The 20,108-nt window shown below is 48.4% G+C and overlaps 2 protein-coding genes across 4 annotated transcripts in view; both read right to left on the bottom strand.

Moving 5' to 3' along the window:
• Window positions 1-525: 525 nt before the first annotated feature.
• mybpc3 (myosin binding protein C3) lies at window positions 526-16,292 on the bottom strand. Of its 3 annotated transcripts, XM_055507259.1 has the most exons (31): window positions 16,253-16,292; window positions 14,411-14,680; window positions 13,614-13,739; window positions 12,571-12,648; window positions 12,296-12,444; window positions 11,890-12,007; window positions 11,757-11,805; window positions 11,464-11,502; window positions 10,294-10,353; window positions 10,181-10,183; window positions 9,194-9,357; window positions 8,864-9,110; window positions 8,618-8,742; window positions 8,425-8,530; window positions 8,005-8,171; window positions 7,154-7,319; window positions 6,929-7,065; window positions 6,709-6,848; window positions 6,279-6,350; window positions 5,413-5,572; window positions 5,181-5,285; window positions 4,914-5,102; window positions 3,561-3,695; window positions 3,317-3,484; window positions 3,111-3,199; window positions 2,703-2,898; window positions 2,479-2,618; window positions 1,590-1,749; window positions 1,345-1,481; window positions 1,034-1,220; window positions 526-846 (listed from the first exon to the last, which is right to left on the bottom strand). In XM_055507259.1, exons 1-31 carry the CDS (start codon window positions 16,275-16,277, stop codon window positions 797-799), a joined length of 3,957 nt encoding a protein of 1,318 aa, XP_055363234.1. In that variant the 5' UTR covers window positions 16,278-16,292; the 3' UTR covers window positions 526-796. The 3 variants fall into 3 exon arrangements, with proteins under 3 accessions (XP_055363234.1, XP_055363232.1, XP_055363233.1); XM_055507257.1 differs by lacking the exons at window positions 10,181-10,183; window positions 10,294-10,353; window positions 11,464-11,502; XM_055507258.1 differs by lacking the exons at window positions 6,279-6,350; window positions 10,181-10,183; window positions 10,294-10,353; window positions 11,464-11,502.
• A 1,410-nt stretch (window positions 16,293-17,702) lies between these two features.
• spi1b (Spi-1 proto-oncogene b) overlaps window positions 17,703-20,108 on the bottom strand; it is a 10,462-nt gene continuing 8,056 nt past the window's right edge. The window contains 2 exon segments of the mRNA XM_029143407.3: window positions 17,703-19,084; window positions 19,846-19,993. Of these exon segments, the coding sequence (XP_028999240.2) occupies window positions 18,771-19,084; window positions 19,846-19,993 (462 nt within the window). The 3' untranslated portion in view covers window positions 17,703-18,770.

Here is a 20,108-nt window from a genome sequence, read left to right as displayed (position 1 = left end):
GTTTTGTTTTTAGATGCAGGGTAGTGTGTGTGTGTGTGTGTGTGTGTGCATATGCTAGAATTAGACAATAATCACGTCCTCTGAAATGTGTAACCTATTTGTAAATGTGGATGTTGGAGCTCGCTGGAACTTTTTCTGCTTTATGTTGACGGCTTGCAGGAAATATTGACTTTGGAGCCATCAGAGGAATAACTATTGAGGGAAGTTAAAACAGCCCCACGGAACGAACAGCCGCCATGTGTTTGTCTTGACGTCCTCAGTGGTTAAAGGACACCCCAGCTATTCCAGCCCTTCACACATCCTGTGTGGTGTGCACATTAGACGCATGCCTGACACCTCCTGATTTAGCGAGGCTTTGTTCTATCAAAACTAAGCCCCTGACAAGTCTTGTCCATTCCTGTGGACTTCTGAGTATCTGGGCCGGGCTTTTGCGTATTCTGTCTACTGCAGCTGCTTCAGACACTGTGCCACGATGGCAGATTTCAGGAGCTCTCGGGCACAGCTCCTCTTTTGAATCAATACAACTGCGTTTTTGAAACATTTTTATGCACACAAATCAAACAATGCAAATTTTCCTTGCTTCCAGGACCATAAACATACATTTTTTTATAAAGCACAGCCTATGGCTACACCTCCAAATGAATGAGAAACACACTGATAAATCATTAAATCAGAGATTAAATCAATCTCAGTAAATTCAGTCGCCTGCGTTCCGATGACTTGATGCAAATGATGGCAGTAGTGGGAGGTGGTGCAGAAACCAGATGTGGGCTTCATCTTCTCTGCAATGAGCAGCTTAAGCCTTTTGCTTCTTTTCTTCTTTCTTCTCTTCTTTAGCAATTTGAGCTGCAGAGTAGTAAAAGTCAAGGCACATGGGTTAAAATGTTTAAAACAGGTGGACATTATACTGTAAGTGTTTAGTTGGTTTAGCTGCCACTGAGCAGCCCACACCTACTGTACAGTAGGCGACAGGCCAAGAGCGAGCTGTTGATGCTACAGGTCGTTTAAATGTGGAAACGGGCAGGATACTTACGGCGAACCTCCAGTTTACATTCCACCACGTCCTCTCCGCTGGCGTTGACTGCTTTGCACGTGTAAACGCCCCCGTCGAACGGACACGGCTTTCGGATCTCCAGCGTCAGGACTCCCTGCTTACTGAGCATCCGGTACTTGGCTTCATTTGTAATGTCCATCTTGTTTTTGTACCAGGTCACTTTGGGCTAACAACGTTTTTACAGTTATATATTGGCTATTTATATAAAATACAATTTCCAAGATATTTCTATACCTACAATGTTTGTCTGATTGAGTTTTGTTAATTAACCTCCGTTGGGACTCACTGACCTTTGGGATCCCCCTCACAGCGCAGCTGAGGGTTGCGTTGTATCCTGCGATGACGGAGCGATTCACCAGAGGGTGAGTGAATTTGGGAGCCTCTGAGAAGTCATGGTCCTTATAGTTGGGCGGCTTGTATACGATTCCTGAGGAGACAAACAGATGGCTGGGTGTTTTTCGTCCCTCAGATTTCTAATGACTTGTCTGGATGTGAAATCAGAAGCATGAGCGTGCAGCAAACAGTCAGAGCTCACCTGTTTTCTGGATGTAAACCCCGTCTTTTGAGTTGCAGGGCTCCGGGCTGAGTCCCACCAGGTTGATGGCGAAGACTCTGAAGACATACTCATTCCCCATGATGAGGTCAGACACCACACAGTGGGTTCGTCGGTACTGATCAAAGACTGTGAACCACTCCTTCAAAAGAATCCCAAACATATTTTAACAATATTAGGAATTAATGTTTAAATAGTCTAACAGAATAAATTAGTAATAATCCACAAATATGACATCAGATGACGTTATTTCCTCTGTGCCTCTGCATATACAGTATTTTTATTTATATACTGTAGCCACGAGGTCGAAATAGGATATGGCCGAGCTAAAGTGCATGTGCCTTCTACACTTTGATCCTAGCAGGTAACAGCACATTGGTAGCGTGTTTCCCAGGCTCACTATAAAGAGATGCGAGTGAAATTAATATGATCTAATAAAATACAGTGAAACACGAGCCATCGCTGGAACTGGGCTGGGGAACAATGCTCCTGCGTCACTGCACAGACAATCCAGACCAGGTCAAGGCTGCTGGGATAAGATTAGGACATTCCAGGCTGATACTGTTTCTGGCAGCGCCACGTAGAGGATCCTGGCAACTGGAGCCCATAGTGCAGCTCCCATGGCCCCCAGAGGAGACGGAGCACTCAGGGCTGGCTGATTGCAGTGTATGTGTCAAAAGGCAGTGTAAGATAATCCACTGAGACCGTGGACCACTGGTTCTCCCATATGCAGACACACGTCACTGTCTGATTTGTTATTAGAAAGGGAGGCTGTCGGAAAAGCTCTGCAGCCGTTTCGTCTAAAATTGAATCTGGCACAAACCACAGATGTAAACTTTGCAGCCCAAAGTGGCCCAAAGGTGTGACTCACCATGGTTTTCTTCTCGGCTTTCTGCACGGTGTAACCAGTGATTTCACAGTTGCCGCTGTCCTTCGGGGGCTTCCACTCCAGGGCCACGTTGAAGCCCCAGACGTCCACGATCTTCAGCGCCTCAGGGGAACCTGGGAGATCTACCAAGGTGATGACAGATTCTGATTCTGATCCTGATTCTGCTCACACACACTCTTCATACCCACAGATACAGTCCTGCTCACCCACAATCTGCAGGTTGACGCACGCGGTGTCCTCTACGTTCTCGATCTGCACCTGGAGGTCGTACCTTCCCGAGTGCTTTCGCTCCGTCTTGCGGATGAAGAGGATGGTGTCTGTCTCGCTGTTCCTCACACTCGCGAACGCTGAGCTCAGAGGCTCCTTGTCTTTGCTCCACGTGACCTTCGGCCTGGGTTTACCCTGGTGCGTGAGGATGAGGATCAGCTTAAATGACATTCTAACCTTGTAAAAGCAGGATTCACTGAACTGACAGACTCCCATCCTCAGTCAAACAAGTTATTTTAACAGTTTTAACTGTTTTTGTGTCTGCATTTATCTCTGTGTTTGCACAGAAGTAAAGGATTTTGTTCTTTAACACTGATTCATGATTTCCAAACTTCATCTGGTTTCACCTGGAATGGAATCACAATATTCACAGTGTCTCCAACTTTCTTGATGAGAGTCTGGCGGAGATTTCTAGGAAGCCAGATTTTGGGGCGTTCTGTGAAAACAAGGACATTTTTTAGCATAAATGGCAAAAAGCTTTAGCTACTGTGTGAAGAGAAACGGCCTTGAAAACCAGAAAACCGCTGATTTGAAAGCATGAACATCTCCTCACGCATGATCTCTCTGATGGTGATGGGCTGGGCCAGGGTAGCGGGCGCGCTGGGCCCCGCCATGTTGTAGGCTCGCACGCGGAACTGCAGCTTGTCTCCGGTGCTGAGGTCCCTGACGATCAGCGACGTCCTCTCGGTCAAACCCTGAATGGCTGGAATCCATTCGTCCGCTGTGGCCAGAAAAACAGCACGGTTTCGCAAAGGCCAATGAAGCCGAGCGGTGAAGGCTCTGAATTCAGCGCTTACTGCCTTCCTTGCAGTACTCGACGCCGTAACCCTCCAGGTCGGCGGCGCCGACCCGCTCGGGCGGCCTCCACCTCAGCGAGACGGAGGTGTCGCTGACGTCGTCGACGCACAGTCCGGTGGGTTCGCTGGTAGGAGCTGAGAGCAGACAGCATGAACTCCATTAGTCACTCATCCAGTCAATGAACCCAAACAGGATCCTGTTTAGTGGAATTAACTTCAACTTCTGGAGCAAGTCGGAGGGCAATTAATCAGCTGTACAGTAAAATGTAAGTAAAAATGGATGACTTTTATGCACAAATGGGAAAAAAGTGCTAAAGAAGACAACAGCACTAGAAAGAATGATAATAATTTTAAGAAGTACAGTTTCAGTATTAAAACAGAGCCAAAGCTCTGTACGCTCCCGTAAGCCTGTGAAAGATGACACGTTTAATTAAGTGCCTGCCGTTGATCATGTTCCTCACGATGCAAGTTTGGGCATCAGATACTTCCCACACAAAGCAACGTCGAACCAATTTAAACTCGCACTAGAAGAGCCAATCTGAAGGGAAAAGCAAACAGTGTTGTGGGATTTGGGGCTTCTGCTCCCATCTCCGTCACACTGATGATGTGCGGATAGAGACTCAGTAAAAGCACTAATCCAAAGATGAGCATGACGCTGCTTATCGCTCCTCTATCTCAGCGCATTTTGCGATAACCTGATCTGATACTGAATAATGCGTACTGCCAACAGGTCGTGGTTCCGGCTCCGCGGGGGTCCCTGCGTCTCCCTTCTCGTCGGGGGGAGCGCTGTTCCGGCTTCCGGCTCCAGCTGCTGCTGTGGGGGAACCAGGGGTCGGTTCCTCGTGCTCGGCTGCTTTCTTCTCAACCTTTTTGGAAGCTTTAGGCTTTATCATCCTCTCAGAGAAGTATTTCGGTGAAATGCAGAACCGGTGCCTCTTCTTCCAAATGCCTTCCACTCACACACTTGACGTCTTCCTTCGGTTTCTCTGCAGCGACAGTCACGCGTCTTCTACAGTAGCCTCCACAGTAGCACGAAGCCCTCTGTGTCCAGCAGCTGGTTCCAGCAGAGCCAGGCCATTATTTATAGAGATGGATGCCATGGATAGCGTTCTAATCGGTTGTCTCATAAGCCGTCGGCCATCTGTACGCGACCATGTTCCCTCTTAAATCAACAAGTGGAGGTTAAGATGGAGGCCGGGACATTAGTGAGAGAATTAGAGGCGAATCAAACCTGAGCCTCTGCGTATTAGAGTAGAGTCACTGAACACGCCACGGGGACATCCGACCCCTGAGGAACCTCCAACCGACCCAAGATGACGTGAGTGCGAGTGTGTGGACCCAGTACCGACTCACCAACGGGCACGAACGGCTGCGAGGCCGGGCTGTGGCGCGACATGCCGATGCTGTTGACGGCGTAGACGCGCATCTCGTACGGCACCCCCTCAATCATCCGCCTCGCTTCGTAGGTGGTTTCAGGGTAGGGGTCAAAGTTCAGCCTCATCCACCTGTAGCTCTTCTTCTTCTTCCTCTCCAGCACGTAGCCTGATGTTCAAAGCAGCACACATTTAACATCACCTCGGGCGTCAGACTCATGAAGCGTGTGTGTGAAGGCGTTTTCACCGATAACTGGCTGCCCGCCGTCAAACAGAGGGGGGTCCCACTGGACCACACAGGAGTCCTCCCCCACGCTGAGGATTCTGGGAATCTGAGGAGGATCTGGAACGTCTGGGAGGGAAACACGCTTAGGCAGGTTTACACCACATATTTAAAATAAATGAGATGCCTATGACATATTTGAGCCCGTATGTTAGTGTAGAGAGTAAAAGTGTAAGATGAGGAAGTTCTGTCTCACCGACAACCTTCACATTAATGTCTGCAGTGTCTTCGCCTGCAGGGTTTCGCACCACGACGGAGTAGACGCCCTCGTCCTGCCTCTCGGCCCCCTCGATGGTGAACACACAGTGGCCCTTGGTGGTCTCAACATGGACCCGACCGTCCCCCTCTGTGACGACCTGCACGGTGAGAACCATGCTGCAGTTACTGCAGCAGCGCATCCACTGAGTGGATGCTGCACATTGTGAAAACCAACTCAGTCCAGATGTTAAGATTCATATTCATCCCCAGCACCTTCGGATTGACTTAAACTCTATTTCACAGCTGATGATGTCCTGCAACAGATGGTGCAGCCTCCCACATCAGGGAGCCAGTCTCAGATTACATGATAAACCAGAAGACACAGAGACTTAATCCACAGAGGAGCCGTGCTGTCTTCTCCAAGATGTGGAGCAACTCATCTACCAAGTGATGTACAGGTTTGTTAAAGACATGATATGTAGATTAAGGAAGCTAAATATAAAATAATAAACCATAGTGTTATGCTTTGACTTCTTCTGAAACTCAGATGACCCACACTCAGGGCTGCCTTGAAACGCACCACCATGATTGGCTGATGCTAATGTGGTTACTGCTGTTTGTAACTACACGTTGGCTTTATGCTACTGAATGCCTGTGTTTCTTTCGGAAGGCGGACTCGAAACATGCTCTTACCTGATGATCGTGGCCACAGGCTGTGTCTTCGCCTCTCTCTGCGTGGAGTAAAGCCTAACATACAGCTCATGCATCTCACAGCTGCTTCTCCACCTGTTTGACGTCTCCACCGGCTACATTAAGGCTACATGTAAGTGGTTCTCTGTTAATGCGCCGGTCGTGCACACTTACGTCCCCGTCCTTTACGGTCCAAGACGTGGCTGGCCTCCCCTTCTCCTCCCCCTCTGGTTTTACACAACTAGCCTATTTGAGCAAAGCAAAGCAGTAAAAGCCAAAGAGCACTGTCTCCTCCTCCTCCTCCTCCTCCTCCTCCACGCTGGAAGCCATCGCCCCATTAAGCTGTTAGTTGCATTGTACTTATTAGGAGACAAACCCAGCATGATGGATGTGTTAGTTATGGTAATGTTAGTAACCTGTGCCACTTATGGGTTGAACTCCATATAATTAGCTGATGAAAATGCAATGGCCTCAGTGAGCATCCTATTAGGTCCAAGCTACTTACTGGTCGGTCGTGGCTGCGTTACAGGAGGTCTGCACCTCAGGACAGGTGTCAGGTGTCTGAGTGTGGCTGGGTTCCGACACGTGTGCGCGTGTGTTTTACCTTCTCCGCTCTGGTCCAGATGACGGTGGGCGCCGGGTCTCCGGTGATGGGGACGTCCAAACGCAGCTTGTTCCCAGCCACCACCACGATAGTTGACTCAGCGGTGCGGCCCATACAGTCCAGGTGGATCTTAGGAGGGTCTTAGAACGCGGCAGAGGGTCAGACCTGTGCGCTTGAAACACGTCCCAGTGCTTTTTGTGCTAGAGACGTGTCGCGTTACCCTGACGTGGCACATAATCGATCTTCACTTCAAGGAAATTGAGTTTGGCAGAAAGGTTGAAGGCGTGGCCGTCCGGCACGAACGTGTAGTCCCCTTCGTCCTCAGGCTTCACATCATCAATAGTCAGCTTGTGGATCCTAAAACCGCCAGGACACAGTCCACGTTCAGATATTCTGTCTGAAATGCAACATATATTATGCTGTCAGTGTGTGAACCCGCCCTCACCTGCCGATGTGTGTGATGTTTATCCTGGCGTCTGCCTTGACCTCCACGCCGTTCTTATACCAGGTCCCTCTCACGTTTTCATCAGACACCTCACACTTGAACAGGGCCTGGTCCTTGGCCTTCACCGTCAGGTCCGCGATGCTCTGGTAAACCTCCAGCTGCTTCTCTGCGCGGCGGCAAAAACACGCGGTGAGTCAAAGCACGAGGCCTCGAACAGCACGGGAGGCGAGGCAGCAGATCACGACGCGCTAAGATGATGTGCCCTGATAATACTGCAGTAATGTATTCAAGTGTGAGGCGTTCATTACCGGCGCGCAGCCTTCCTGGGCCGTATCTTAGCAACAGACACAAGGAGAACAGTCAATTTCATTTATGATAGAAAATAAAGTGGGAGGAAATGAAGAACAGATGCAATAGCTTCAGTCCGTTACCGTAGTTATTAAAGATGATCTCCCAGTTATCTGGCGAGATAACTCACAGCGCGCTCCCTGTAAAGGTTACAGGTTTCATGTCAGCTCGGAAAATAAGGTGGGAATGGCATCATAATGGGAGCTTATAATGGGAGCTGGACTGTGCTTGAGGTGTTGATCCCTGCCGCACAATGGCAGCTGGTAATTCTTGGCAGGCTGCGCGCTTGATTAGCAGGCCGGCTAAATGCACTGTAACTGGGCCAATCCCCTGTGCGCACGCGTACAGCATGTCTAACGCCAACAGGTCACCAAAGGTCAGCGTGAACGCCGGCTTGGTGATTTGCCCACTTCCGCGTGAGTCGGCTGCTTTCTAAGCCTCCGATCGGCCGAACACACCCGAGCCGGGCCTCAGCGGCGGGGACGGTGGGCGCCGACACTCACCCTGCACCAGCACCTCCGCCACGGACTCGCCGCCGTTGGTTTTGACCTTGTAGTGGCCGCAGTCGTCCTTCGAGGCCTCGTTGATCATCAGAACGTGCTTGCAGCCGTCCTTCTTGAAGCGGTACTTGAAGGACTCGTCTCTCGTCAGCTCCACGCCGTCCTTCTCCCTGCAGCAGAAACGGCTCATTGATGACCTGGACTCATAAACGCTCGGACGCCAACCAGCGTGGTTCCTGCTTCAGTTTCAAGCTGAACGGGACGAACGCAAATGCTGATGTGACCTTTTCTCGGCGGTGATGATTTACCGCGTGCACTCACGCTTGTGTCACTGACTCTGGCATCTGTCTGTGGACATGACAAACTCACATGCCATCTGCTGGGTGTCTGAGCAACCGCTCAAAGCAAAGAATAATAACTAACCATTTAACATTGGCTCCCTCTTCTGAGACCTCACACTCCAGCTCCACCCTTTCACCCTTCATGACCATTTGATCCTCCAGATTCTTCACGATCAGGATCGGCGGCTCTGCGGGGAAACACGCACGCCCGTTAATCTTCAATCTTCAAATGGTAACAATCGTACGCTAATGTGACTTTAAAAAGCCTCCGGTACCTTTCACGAAGAGCTCGGTGGTGCACTTCTCCTCTCCCACCACGCAGCAATACGCCGCATCGTCAGCCAGCGAGCAGTGGTTGATGGTCAGGTAGCGCATGTTGCCAACACTCTCAAATATGTATCTTAGAACCAAACAGAGAAAGGAAGGAACTATTACATGAACTCACATTACACACAACATTATTATTTAGACAAACTGGTTTATGCTAATTAGGTGACCTTTGACCTCCACGTGGCACTTACTTGCTAGTGATGATCAGACAGAGAAAGAGACAAAGAGATGAAATATGTATTACTGACTTTGTAGAATGTTTCATATTAATAATTATTATATTATAACAAGGGTTGAATTGAAACCTTCCAGTCGGTTGAAACTCCTGTCCGTTCTTCAGCCATTTCACCTCCACGTCTGGATTCGCAACCTCAACCGCAAGTTTGATCTTGTGTCCCTTGTTCACCTGATAGGCCGGGTCCAGCTTTTTGAGGAAGGCTGCGTTTGTAATGCACGTACGACAGAGCGTTCAGTCGCTGCTCGGCCGCAGGACGGGAGCACACGCCACCGCACGCACCCACCTTCGCTCTTCTTCTCCTCCTTCTTCATCTTCTTCAGCCTCTTGAGCATGCCCCGGAGGTCCGTGATGCCGTACTGGAAGGCGATCTTCTCGTATTCGGAGGCGGGCGCGCGGTGCAGGATGTCCCACACGTCCACGTCAGAGTCCGTGTTCGCCTGCACCGCTCTGCAGGCGAAGCCGCAAGAAGGACATTAAAGTGGCCGCTGAGCACAGAATCTAGTGCTCAGTGTGTTACAGGTAATATTTTTGAGACCTATTTGAGAAATTACTACTTAACGCTACTTTTATGAATTACTGATGCAGTACTCGTTACACTGTTAATGATGTATTTATAGTTTTATCTCACAGGCATAATTCACACCATTTATGCCCTTTGAAGTGATTGCCTTGTTTCCCCTTTGTCTGAGCCTCACATTGACCTGTTTCCAGTGGTATGACATCGTTGTAAAACAATATATTCACGTGTTACAGTTCGACACCAGTTCACCCAGACAGCAGTTTCTTACCGATTGGAGGGTTTTAAGAAACTGCTGCTCATTCAGGCGTTGAACCCGAGAGGCGAAACAAACCAAACAAGTTAAAACACAGCAGGAACAACACAACCAGCACCACAGAAATATTCTTGAGGAACAGATTAAATATTACAGTAGAACAATCAAAACACACCAGGAACAGTTTCCACGTCATGCTGTGTGGGTGGAGATTGCTGTTGCCTACAGTAATATTGTGCACCAGGGACAGTAACAACGCTCTGTGACAAGTGTGTTCCAGAACAGGTCGCAGTGAAGTAGTGAACTTCAATCATCAAATCACTTATTAATTGGTATTAAATAAGGAAAAAGTATAATCAGGGATCAGAGGGTTAGAATCAGGCCTCACACTGCAGACCCGTGAGCTAATAATCAAGCCATGTGTAGCCGGGGTCCGGTTGTGTGCTGCTGGAGCCTGATCACACGGACGATTAGTTCACAATGCTCAAATGTCTTACTCTCTGAAGATGTGTGTCAGTCCGGGAGGAAGGAGAATAAGGAAGACTTTGGATTAAAACGTGTTACTGCATCCGCCGTAAAAGGCCTCTGAATTACTCTCACACCTGTTTACCTCTTCTTCAATAAGGTGCTGAAGTCCAGCTCTCCAGAGTCCTCGTTTCCATCTGTGCTGCTGCAGAAGCATCAGTCACCACAAACACAACGTCAGCATCAACGGCAGCTGTGAGGTGATTTCTCCAGAGGAGTGACATGTGTCATTTGTGTCACACTCTTGTTTCCATACTGAACTGTAGAAAGATGCTGAACGGCGCAACACAAACACGCAAAATAACAAAATCAGTCTACGCCTGGAAACAAAGGAGTAGATTGACGGATAAACAGGCGAATGCACAGGACAAGGCTGTTGCCATGTGTAAAGGGACATTCAACATTTTGGGAAATGAGCGTCGTGGCTCAAACACATATGGTTCCGGTCTTAACTGTGGAAGCCTCAACCTCTTCCAGGAACCCAGAACCAAACTAACTGCTAAACGTCCATCTACGCTTAGATGTTGTTACAGTGAATAAGGCTCATTTCCCAAATTGTCTAATTGCACTTTAATCCATGAGCAGCAGCAGGAGCAGTCGTCCAACGCTACCAACACCGGAGGTTAAAGGCACAAAAAGATGTAGCGTCTGCTCGACTCTCATCAGGGTGACGAAACACAAGGAAAGAGGTTTGAGTGCGTGCGCGTCTCCTTGGATTAGAAGGTGAGTGTCTGGTTTATGTGGTGCAGTTACAACACACCATAGCGGCACTTCCTCTATGTGGCAAGCCTGTGGAAGAGCTGGGCCACTGAAAAGCCCGGTGTCTTAGCACATCCTGAACTTTCAGTATGATTAACTCATTGTGCACCTGGCGCTGCTGTTTGGCCTGAAACCCAGGAGGAGATCAGAGAGAGCTGGTGAAGCACGTGTTTGGAGAAGAATTTCCCCATCGTGGGATGAATAAAAGATCTTTTCTTATCTTGTTTATTAAAGCTGATTTTTAGCTTTGATCCTAATTAGTAATTTTAAGGTCAATTTTTCTAATTGATCCACGTTCCGTCTCTGTCGTGATCTCCCTGCTGTGTCATCCTGTCAAAACTCAGCAGACTGCGTCATTCACAACACGGGTCGAGTTGGACTGGACGTCAGAGAAGAATCAGGATCCAGCAGAGGCCCTGTTTTCTCTGTGCTTTGACAAACAGAGACGTCGGAGGTTGGATTCAGGCCTTCGGTGTTGCACCAAAGCCTTTACTACCTTGTTGATGGTCCACTTTTCTTCTTACCGCCTTCGTTCCTGATAGGTTAGCATTTGCACAGTTATTGTTGTTCATGGTGACATGGTACAGTAATAATCATCTCTAGCTCATTAGCAGCTGTGTTTGGGCTCAGTCAACCCCAGGTCATCCCCCAGTCTCCTTAATGATGCTAATTAAAGGGTTGTGAGCTACCAGGATTACACATTCATTTGTAGAAAATAAATTCCACATGAGCAGAAGTGAAAAGGCTTAGTTTTAATACCCATTTACAAAGTAAGCAGCGCTAACTTACGTGCGCCTGAAGGCGGCTCTGATGTCCAGACTCTCGGTGGTACAGGCCTCTAAAAGACAGAGGAGCAGCCGTCAGCTCACAAAACATGGCATTAGTGACAAATGTGGGAGTGACGGGACGACGGCGCACTGACCGTGTACCGTCAGGCTGAAATTACAGCTGTCAAACTTGTCCTTGGATGAAACCTCGCATCTGTAGGCGCCGGCGAAGTTTGCCTTGGCAGCGATGATGTGCATCTCGAACGTGTGGACCTGCAGCCACGAGCACGAGGAGGGAGGCGAAACCGACGTTCAGCATCTTAAGTCGGTTCTCGCTCATTTGGTGTGAAACAACAACACACGTGGGCCTGAAAGGTCTCGACTGAGGCAAGGACTTGCTCAACTGAAGGTGTGAAAGCCAAGACTTTCAAAACGCCTCGTTTCCTCAAAGTACAACGCCTCATATGAAAGATGACTTGGCTGATGTGAACGCGCCATCGGAGCTACAGTACATGATGCGTTTAAAGACATCAGGAATCCTGCAGCCTCCCTCCACTCTACCTTAGTGTTGCGGTCGTGCGACTCCTTCAGCTGCAGGTGTTTTCCAGACTTGCTGGCGAGGTCCATCCACTTGCCTTTGAACCATTTAACGGTGGGTTTCTTCAGCAGGGACGTGGCGTTCACTTTAGCCACAAACGTGATGTTTTCACCTGCACGAGGAAAAGAGTTGTCCTGTGGTTTGAAGCGTTCAACTACAGACTCAAACCAGGCGCCTTGTGTTATTGCGTGTTCATTCAGTGATGAGTTGCTTCTTATGGGTGTGAATGGCCGCTCACCCACAGTGACTTCCCCGCTCTGCGGTTTCTCAGTGAAGAGTCCAGTCAGGTCCTGTCTGGTGTCGGGAGCATGTCCGTCTAAACAAAAGAAGTCTCATTAGACGATAAGGTCAAAGCATCAATATTAAAAACAAGCTGAAAGAGGTTTGAACAGGTTAAATCAGAATATAATGAAAAAATCATCTTTACTTATGATAATAGGCAATGTGTCAAACATTTAAGTGTGATGATGACGTCAAGTAGTGTGACATGTGTGCACACATGTTTATGTTGCTCAGTTTTGTATTTTGTATAACTAAAGTTAAATCTTTATTTGATTAGATTTAACTTTATTGATTCTTCAGATCATATTTGCGTGTGTGTGTGTACTAGTACTTGCATCATCAAACTGTACTTGAGAACCAAAAAACCCAACCAAAGTGAGGCCATTTTGGCCGGTCCTCACTTCTTTGAAGGCCTGTTTGAGGGTTAAGATTTTAGGGCTGAGGTTAGAATTGAGTTGAGTTGGTTCAGATTATAGCAAAGGATAGACGGCTGCCTTTAGTTGTGATGGTTAGAGCTAGTTAGGGCATTATATCAATGGAGGTCCATGTAAGTACATATATGTGTGTGTGTGTGTGTGTGTGTGTGTGTGTGTGTGTGTGTGTGTGTGTGTGTGTGTGTGTGTGTGTGTGTGTGTGTGTGTGTGTGTGTGTGTGTGTGTGTGTGTGTGTGTGTGTGTGTGATACTGGATGCTCATTGTATTGCGCAACTTAGGTCTGTTTGGTCCAGACCTTTGTATTTGTGTTGAGCAGCAGCCAGTGTATTGCACAACTCAAGTGTGTCTGGTCTGTGTGTCTGTGTGTGGAGCAGCAGGTATATTGCATAATTAGGCCTATTTCTATTTTGTGCGTGTGAGTGTGTAGTGGGAACTTTAGGAGGGGCCACTAGTGCACAGAATGGAGGTCAAGAACATGGAGAGAGAAAAGCATGATGATGATGATGATGATGATGATTATGATGATGATGATGATGATGATGAAGGCTGGACCTGTAGCGCTCACCCTCAGCTGGAGGAGCCTCCTGTACATTGCCTGCAGGCGCCGCTGGAGACGAGGCGGGGGCCGGTTCTGGTTCTGGTTCTACATTTGCCGTCCCGGGTTCACTAGCAGGCGCCTCAGCTGGGGCTTCTGAGTTCCCATCACCATGGCAACGACAAACAGGTCGAGAATGAGAGGCATGAAACAATGACAGATTCTAATATCTAACAAGTATCTGTCAACACATAAAATGAGTAAACCTGTAGATATTTGATCCATTCCTTCTATTTCACGGCTCTAAATGTTTTTAGACTGAAAATATTTTCTGGCAAACGTTTATTCCCAAAATATTTCGTACATCTTATCTGTCTTTGAGGGCCTGACTGATTTTCCGCGTGTTATCAGTTGCCTCTCCAGCCTGAGCGCCTGAGTGGTGGTTACTCATGAGGAAGTCATGTGCTGGTGCGAGGGTGAAGGTCGCCGCGCAGACAGGGAGGAGCTGTGACCCGTCAAGCCCCGCCTCCCCTCCCCCCTCATCCAATCAAAGCCAGCGTCCTCGGCGAGCAGACGCTAACGACGCGCGTGTGGCTCTGTGACACGCTTCGCACACGTTAGCCGTAAACGCCGCGCGTGGGGGAGTGCTGGACGTGGGGTGGTGTGTGTGTGTGTGTGTGTGTGTGTGTGTGTGTGTGCGGGGGGGTGGGGGGGTGGTGACGCGGCGCAGCAGCTGTGATCCCCTGCACGGAGCTCCGTCGTGAGCGGTGAACACACGAGCAGCGGGTGAAAACAAAGCACACGGCTGCAGCATCAAAGCCTCCCACCTGGTTTTGATGTGACCTTCAGCTCAAACTTGACCTTTGACCCTCCCGCTATCACGGCGTAGGAACCGGCATCGTCCCTGGTGACGGCTTTGACGGTGAGGGAGTGCCTGTTCCCGTCAGCGGCGATCGCATATCTGCTGTCGCCGACAATGTCCTGTGAGTTGCGCTGCCATTTGACTTTGGCGTCGGGCTTCTCGGTCTCGGCCTCAAAGACCACGGAGGACCCCTCCTCCGCCTCCTGGGTCTTTGGCTTCTTGGCAAATGCTGAAACTGACAGGGGGAGGCTTGTTCAAATAAAAAGGCGAAAGTACGAAGAGCTGCTCAAACAGCAGCACGCTCTTCAGCTACTGGTGCCTTTTCCTCAAGTCTCCAAGAAGAAATGAACGACGTTAGATTCGTTTCTTGAAGACGCTTGTCGCCTTTAAAGCGGATCTAAAAATGGCCGCCCTCTGGTCTTTAACGTAACACGTTCTGTGGGGCAGGATCTCATTTCTCCATAGTTCTGAGTGTTCTGATGCTATAGCAAAGCGCCCCAGACTAACCGGCACGGATTAGGACGCCTCCATTTTGGCTCTGGAGGCGCGGGGAGCGTTTACGGCCTCGGTCTGTCTGACACCGGCCCTGCTTCACCTTTCACACATTTTCGCCCATACGTTAAACCTGTGTGAGTGAAGCAGCGGAGCCACGTCTTACTTTGGCTGCTCTGTTAAACATTAGTTCATGTGTGAGACAATGTGTTGCGTTGCTGCTAAGCCCTCACCCTGTTTTCAATCACTGTTATTTCATATTGTTCTACTTGTTTAAGCCATTGATTATTTCTGCCTCTTCATCATAGTTTTATTGTGTTTATTCCTTGATTTTAAATCATTTTCTGTTTTGCAGAGAAACACAGACCTGTGGATCCTGTTGATGGATGGTTATTGATGATAATGCTTTAGGCTCTAGACAATCAGCTGTTGTTGTCCTAAATAAATCCTTTGCATACTGGCCGCTCGGCCTGCGTTGTGCGAGGTGACACGTGATACGTCGGACCTCTCAACAATCTACTGTTGGGGGGGGGGGTAATAGATTGCTGAAAGTCACTGGCAAGGTGGAATTTGGTCGGGGCGGTTTTGGAGCAACGAATGCGAATGTGACAGTATCAGATGAACGTCATGTGGTGTATGTGCCTGCGTGGACGTTCCTCGCGTGGCTCGAACACGGCCGATGGGGGATGGAGCCCCCCTCCCCCCCGGGGGGTGATCGAGGCTACTGGCAAAATGTGGGACCGCGAATCACGTTGCCTTGTGCTATTTATTAAGCCAAATTTGAATTCTATGCGTTGTAAAGTGAAACGTTATCTCAAGCTGCCTCCTGGACACAGTTCACCCATCACTCAGTGTCTACATGGTCCTCACCTAATTACTACAACCTCTATTGTAGACACAGTAACATATTTGTATGGGACCAATTAAAGCTGGTGTCATTTTTATAACATAAGAAATACTGTACCAGTTACAGTGGTATGGCTGCTATAGTACAATATGGTTCTATAATAATACTCTTAATGAAAAGGTTTAATAGGACACAAAGCAAGAGCAATCATTAAACACAGTGTTTCTGTTTCAGCTCTCATGGTTCAGAGCAGTGGCCCAACAAAGCTGGTCATTTCCTCAGGCTTTGTATCGTCACGCTGTTTATGAGGAAACCCTTTTCTGTCTGAGGACACAAAGATGCTCACATGCGCTTTGATCCGTGCTGTAATGCTAAAAAGGCTGCTACACAACGCGCCGTGTTGTTCTGTCGTCATGTGGTAACGAAGCGTTGTCGCTTCCTCAAAATAAGTGGAACGAGCGCTCCTACCTGCTTTTTTGACAGGCTCTGGCATCCTCTCCTCCACAGCGTGACTCAGCTCCTAAACGCTGCCCTGTCTGTCTCAGTCCTCCGCCTTTAATAGTGCTGCTACTTATCCCCCCCCACACACACACACACACACACACCCTCCATCCTTTCATGAACCGCTCCACTACTTCTAGACTTTTTCTCGGCCCAACACAATGTCTAAAAAGCAACACCCCCCCATCCTCATCCCGACTGCAGCTCGCCCCCCCCCCCCCGGTCACATCTGACCTCGGACTATATTTTCACCGTCGTCTCTTCCAACACCTCTGTTGAATGACAGGCCTTGAAAGGGAGGGGAGGGGGGCGTGTTTAAATTTAGAACCTTGGTTCTAAAGAGAAGTCTCTTTGCTCTTCATACTGAGTGGGTTAAAAGACAAGCATCCACGCATCTGTTGTTGAGCTGGCAGCAGTGATGGAGGGGCATCCGACTTCCCGTCTGCGCTGACGTTTAGGCAGCAAAAGAAAGAGAGTGCCGCTCAGTAATGATAAAAACGTCCACAGAAACGAGACGTGACTCTAAATAAATAATTAATGAATTAATTCTGAAGCCACAAAATAAATATACTTGTGTTTAGAAAATTTAGTCAGAACGTTCACTACCTTAACTTGCAAAATAGTATTTAACTGTCATATACTGAATAATAACAATATGAAACTCTTAAATAAGAAACACAAGCTTTACTACAGTTTTGGTCTCATTGTTTCTTTCTCTTGTCAAGGTCACTTCTCTTCATTCTCTCCAGTTACTTTTGGTATCAATTACAACTTGACCATGGAGGGGAGCTGTTGGCTCTTGGGACGTCAGGTGTTGCAGTATTTTTACATTTACACATTACTCCTTTGTTCTACGGCGTCTTTCTTTCATTGATTACTGGCATTTCCTTCTTACTTCTTTTTTTTAATCAACGTTTATCATGACATAAATACATACGTTCACATATGTCACATATGAGTGTCTGTGACTTCCTATGCTGCTGTTTGAGGGGAGGCGTGGTGTCGGGGAAGCCCACAAGCTTTTTGTTTTGGACAAAGTCGCGCAGTTCGCAAAAAGAACACAAACCTTTATAACTGAAAAGCAAGCAACGCAAACTCAAAAATGTATTTCTGCTGCTACTACTCCTGTTTTGCCACAGTAGAGTCACACACGAGCGGAGAGAACTGGTGTCTGCGATGCGTCTGGATGCGCAGGCCGAGACACTTCACCCCATGGCCCGTGTCAGGCTCACAGTTCCTCATAGTCTCCAGTTATCTGGCGGTTGTGCTCAAAGGTGAGAGGCCTCATTTGGACACACACTGCAACACCACACAACATTATACAATATTCACTTCTTCTTCTTTTTCTTCTGGTGTGAGATTACGTTGCATCTCAAGTGACTGAGCAAAAAATAAATAAAAACCTCAACGCACAAACTCGTATAAACAATTTATTTTTACATGAATTTTAACAGGTTACTAAGTTTGGTGGATCTGTACAAAACATTTGATAGCACGTATATAACCTCAATATGCTTCACGTTTGAGTCTCCTTGAAGTTTAAATATTAATGGACATTTTAAATATGTACATACAGTAGCATTAGATATAGTGAACAGAGAACGTATTGGGAGCATGGAGACTCACAAGGAGACTCGAACACAGCAGGACAGGACCACGACTAAGACTTTTTTTTAGCACAGACAAACAAGATGTCAAAAAAAGCGGTGGCGGTCCTGGAATACTTCATTTCTTTTTGTAAGAAGACAACAGATAAGCCACTGCTGGCCGTAGACTAGCGTATCAGGCTTCTCATCTTTTTGAAGCCGGCAAACAAAAATCCCAAAGATAAGACGACGACAGAGCAGCTATAGAGAAGAAAAAGCAAAGAAATCCTTTCACGCTCCTCGTTTGGAGATTTGTGGAGGTGATTCAATTGAAAAGCCAGTCTGAAGCTGGAGCTGTGTCCTGTCAGGCTCAGTCTGTTCTATCAGACTGCGCTGAGCGGATGCTAACGAGGGCTCCTACGCATCCGCAGGCATCTGTCTGCGTCCTGTTCCAGCTGCTGCGGGCGCCAATAAAAGCGCTCGCCCAGTTTCTAGACGATATTATTTCTAGCTGGGTGTAGATAATAAATTAATAAGTCAACGTAGCCGCATTAAAGTCACTGGGTGGGAGCAGTTCCTACTGTGGCCACCATGGAGGAGTTTTCAAATCTGAGCTCACACAAAGAAACATAATTCACAGAAAGAAGATATTTATAATGCTTGTTTAAATCTGAGGACACGGTGGTGGATCTCTGTAGACATTCATCAATGATAAACCTGAGCTTCCTTTCGTTTAATTACAAAGTGGCCTCTGAACGACTTAACATGAAGACTGCGTCCGGCTGCTGCTTCACATCAGATTAACACGCATTAAGCATCTACCACAAACTACGAGTCTAGAGTCTTTCTTGATAACCGTGGTTCATGCCTGAGTCCGGGCCTTCGACCCCGACCCCTGTCTACATGTACGGCTTCCTCTCCAGGTGACTCTTCCCCAGCACCTCGTCGCTGAACTGGTACGTCAGCTTCTTCTTGATCTTTTTCACCTCTCCAGTCTTGCCGTAGTTGCGCAGAGCGCGCGCCATCTTCTGATAGGTCATCTTCTTGCGGTTGCCCTTCTGGATGCCCCAGCGGTGCGCGAGCGCCTCCTTGTGCTTGGAGGAGAACTGGAAGGTTCCTCGTTCCCTGTCCACCCACCAGATGCTGTCCTTCATGTCCCCGCTCCTTAAGAGGTCCAGCAGGAACTGGTACAAGCGGATCTTCTTCTTGTTGCCTGTGGGGGACATCACAGAGGCGTAGCTATGAGAACAGCTCCCAGTCACTCCTTTGTTGTACCACCATTAACCAGTAGAAGAAGAAGGTCCTTTATATTCAGGGGAAATCCTCCATGTTAAACCAAGGTGGTGACATTTTAGCAGCCTCTGTGTCACACGTTCTATGCTACATGTTACGTTAAGGGGCCTGCTGGTGTATTTTTCAAGTTACGTATACAGAACAGAATCAATGTAAAATGTTATAACCACCACACCAGGAAGCTGAACCCTCAACTGCAGCGAGCTACAAATGAGCCTAATCGCCATCCTGCACCCAAACACATTGCCCTGTTTATAGCGTTGGGTCCAACAACAGGGTGGACCCTGTTCCGACTCCACAGGTCTGCGACCCGCACCTTGTTACGCAGCCTGCAGTGCACCCTCTGCTAATGTATGCGAGGGGCGCTGTGCTTCAGGCAGCTCATCCCAAAGACCGGCTCGGACTCTGATCAGATAAGTGGAAACCATTCGTGCAAACTCACACATGTTAACACCAAGTGGATCATTAAACACCAGAGGTGCTGCACACATCCCCTTCTTGGTGGAGCACATCTAGTAATCAGAGACACCACGCGTGCTGCGTTGTCACACACAAACCACACGCTGGTGTGGGCATCCTGCACAGTCACTGGACTCAGCACCTCCGTGACTAAGCACGCGCCGCTACCAGAACATCGCTACCACAACGCGCGGGTCGTCGGCTCGGCAGACGCCTCCTTACCCAGCTCCCCCTGGGGGACGTAGGGCACCCGGTCCCTCAGACACTCCTCGTCGGACACCTCCAGCGGCGGACTCCGTCCTCCGTGGTCCTCGTCATCAGAGCTGCGCTGGGACACGTGTGGTGTGTAAACGGTGCGAGGGAAGAAGACCTGCAACAAGAGTCAGGCTTAGATCAGCCTGTGCATTCATCATCCACCATTATCACGCTAATGAGCATGTATATGCTGTTTCTTCTACAATTACACTCAGTTGGTGCTGTCTGAA

This window comes from Betta splendens, chromosome 3 (assembly GCF_900634795.4).
Source record: "Betta splendens chromosome 3, fBetSpl5.4, whole genome shotgun sequence".
In the NCBI taxonomy this organism is placed as follows: domain Eukaryota; kingdom Metazoa; phylum Chordata; class Actinopteri; order Anabantiformes; family Osphronemidae; genus Betta; species Betta splendens.
The sequence above is the reverse complement of the archived record's forward strand: the minus strand, read 5'-3'. Positions and strand labels throughout refer to the sequence as shown.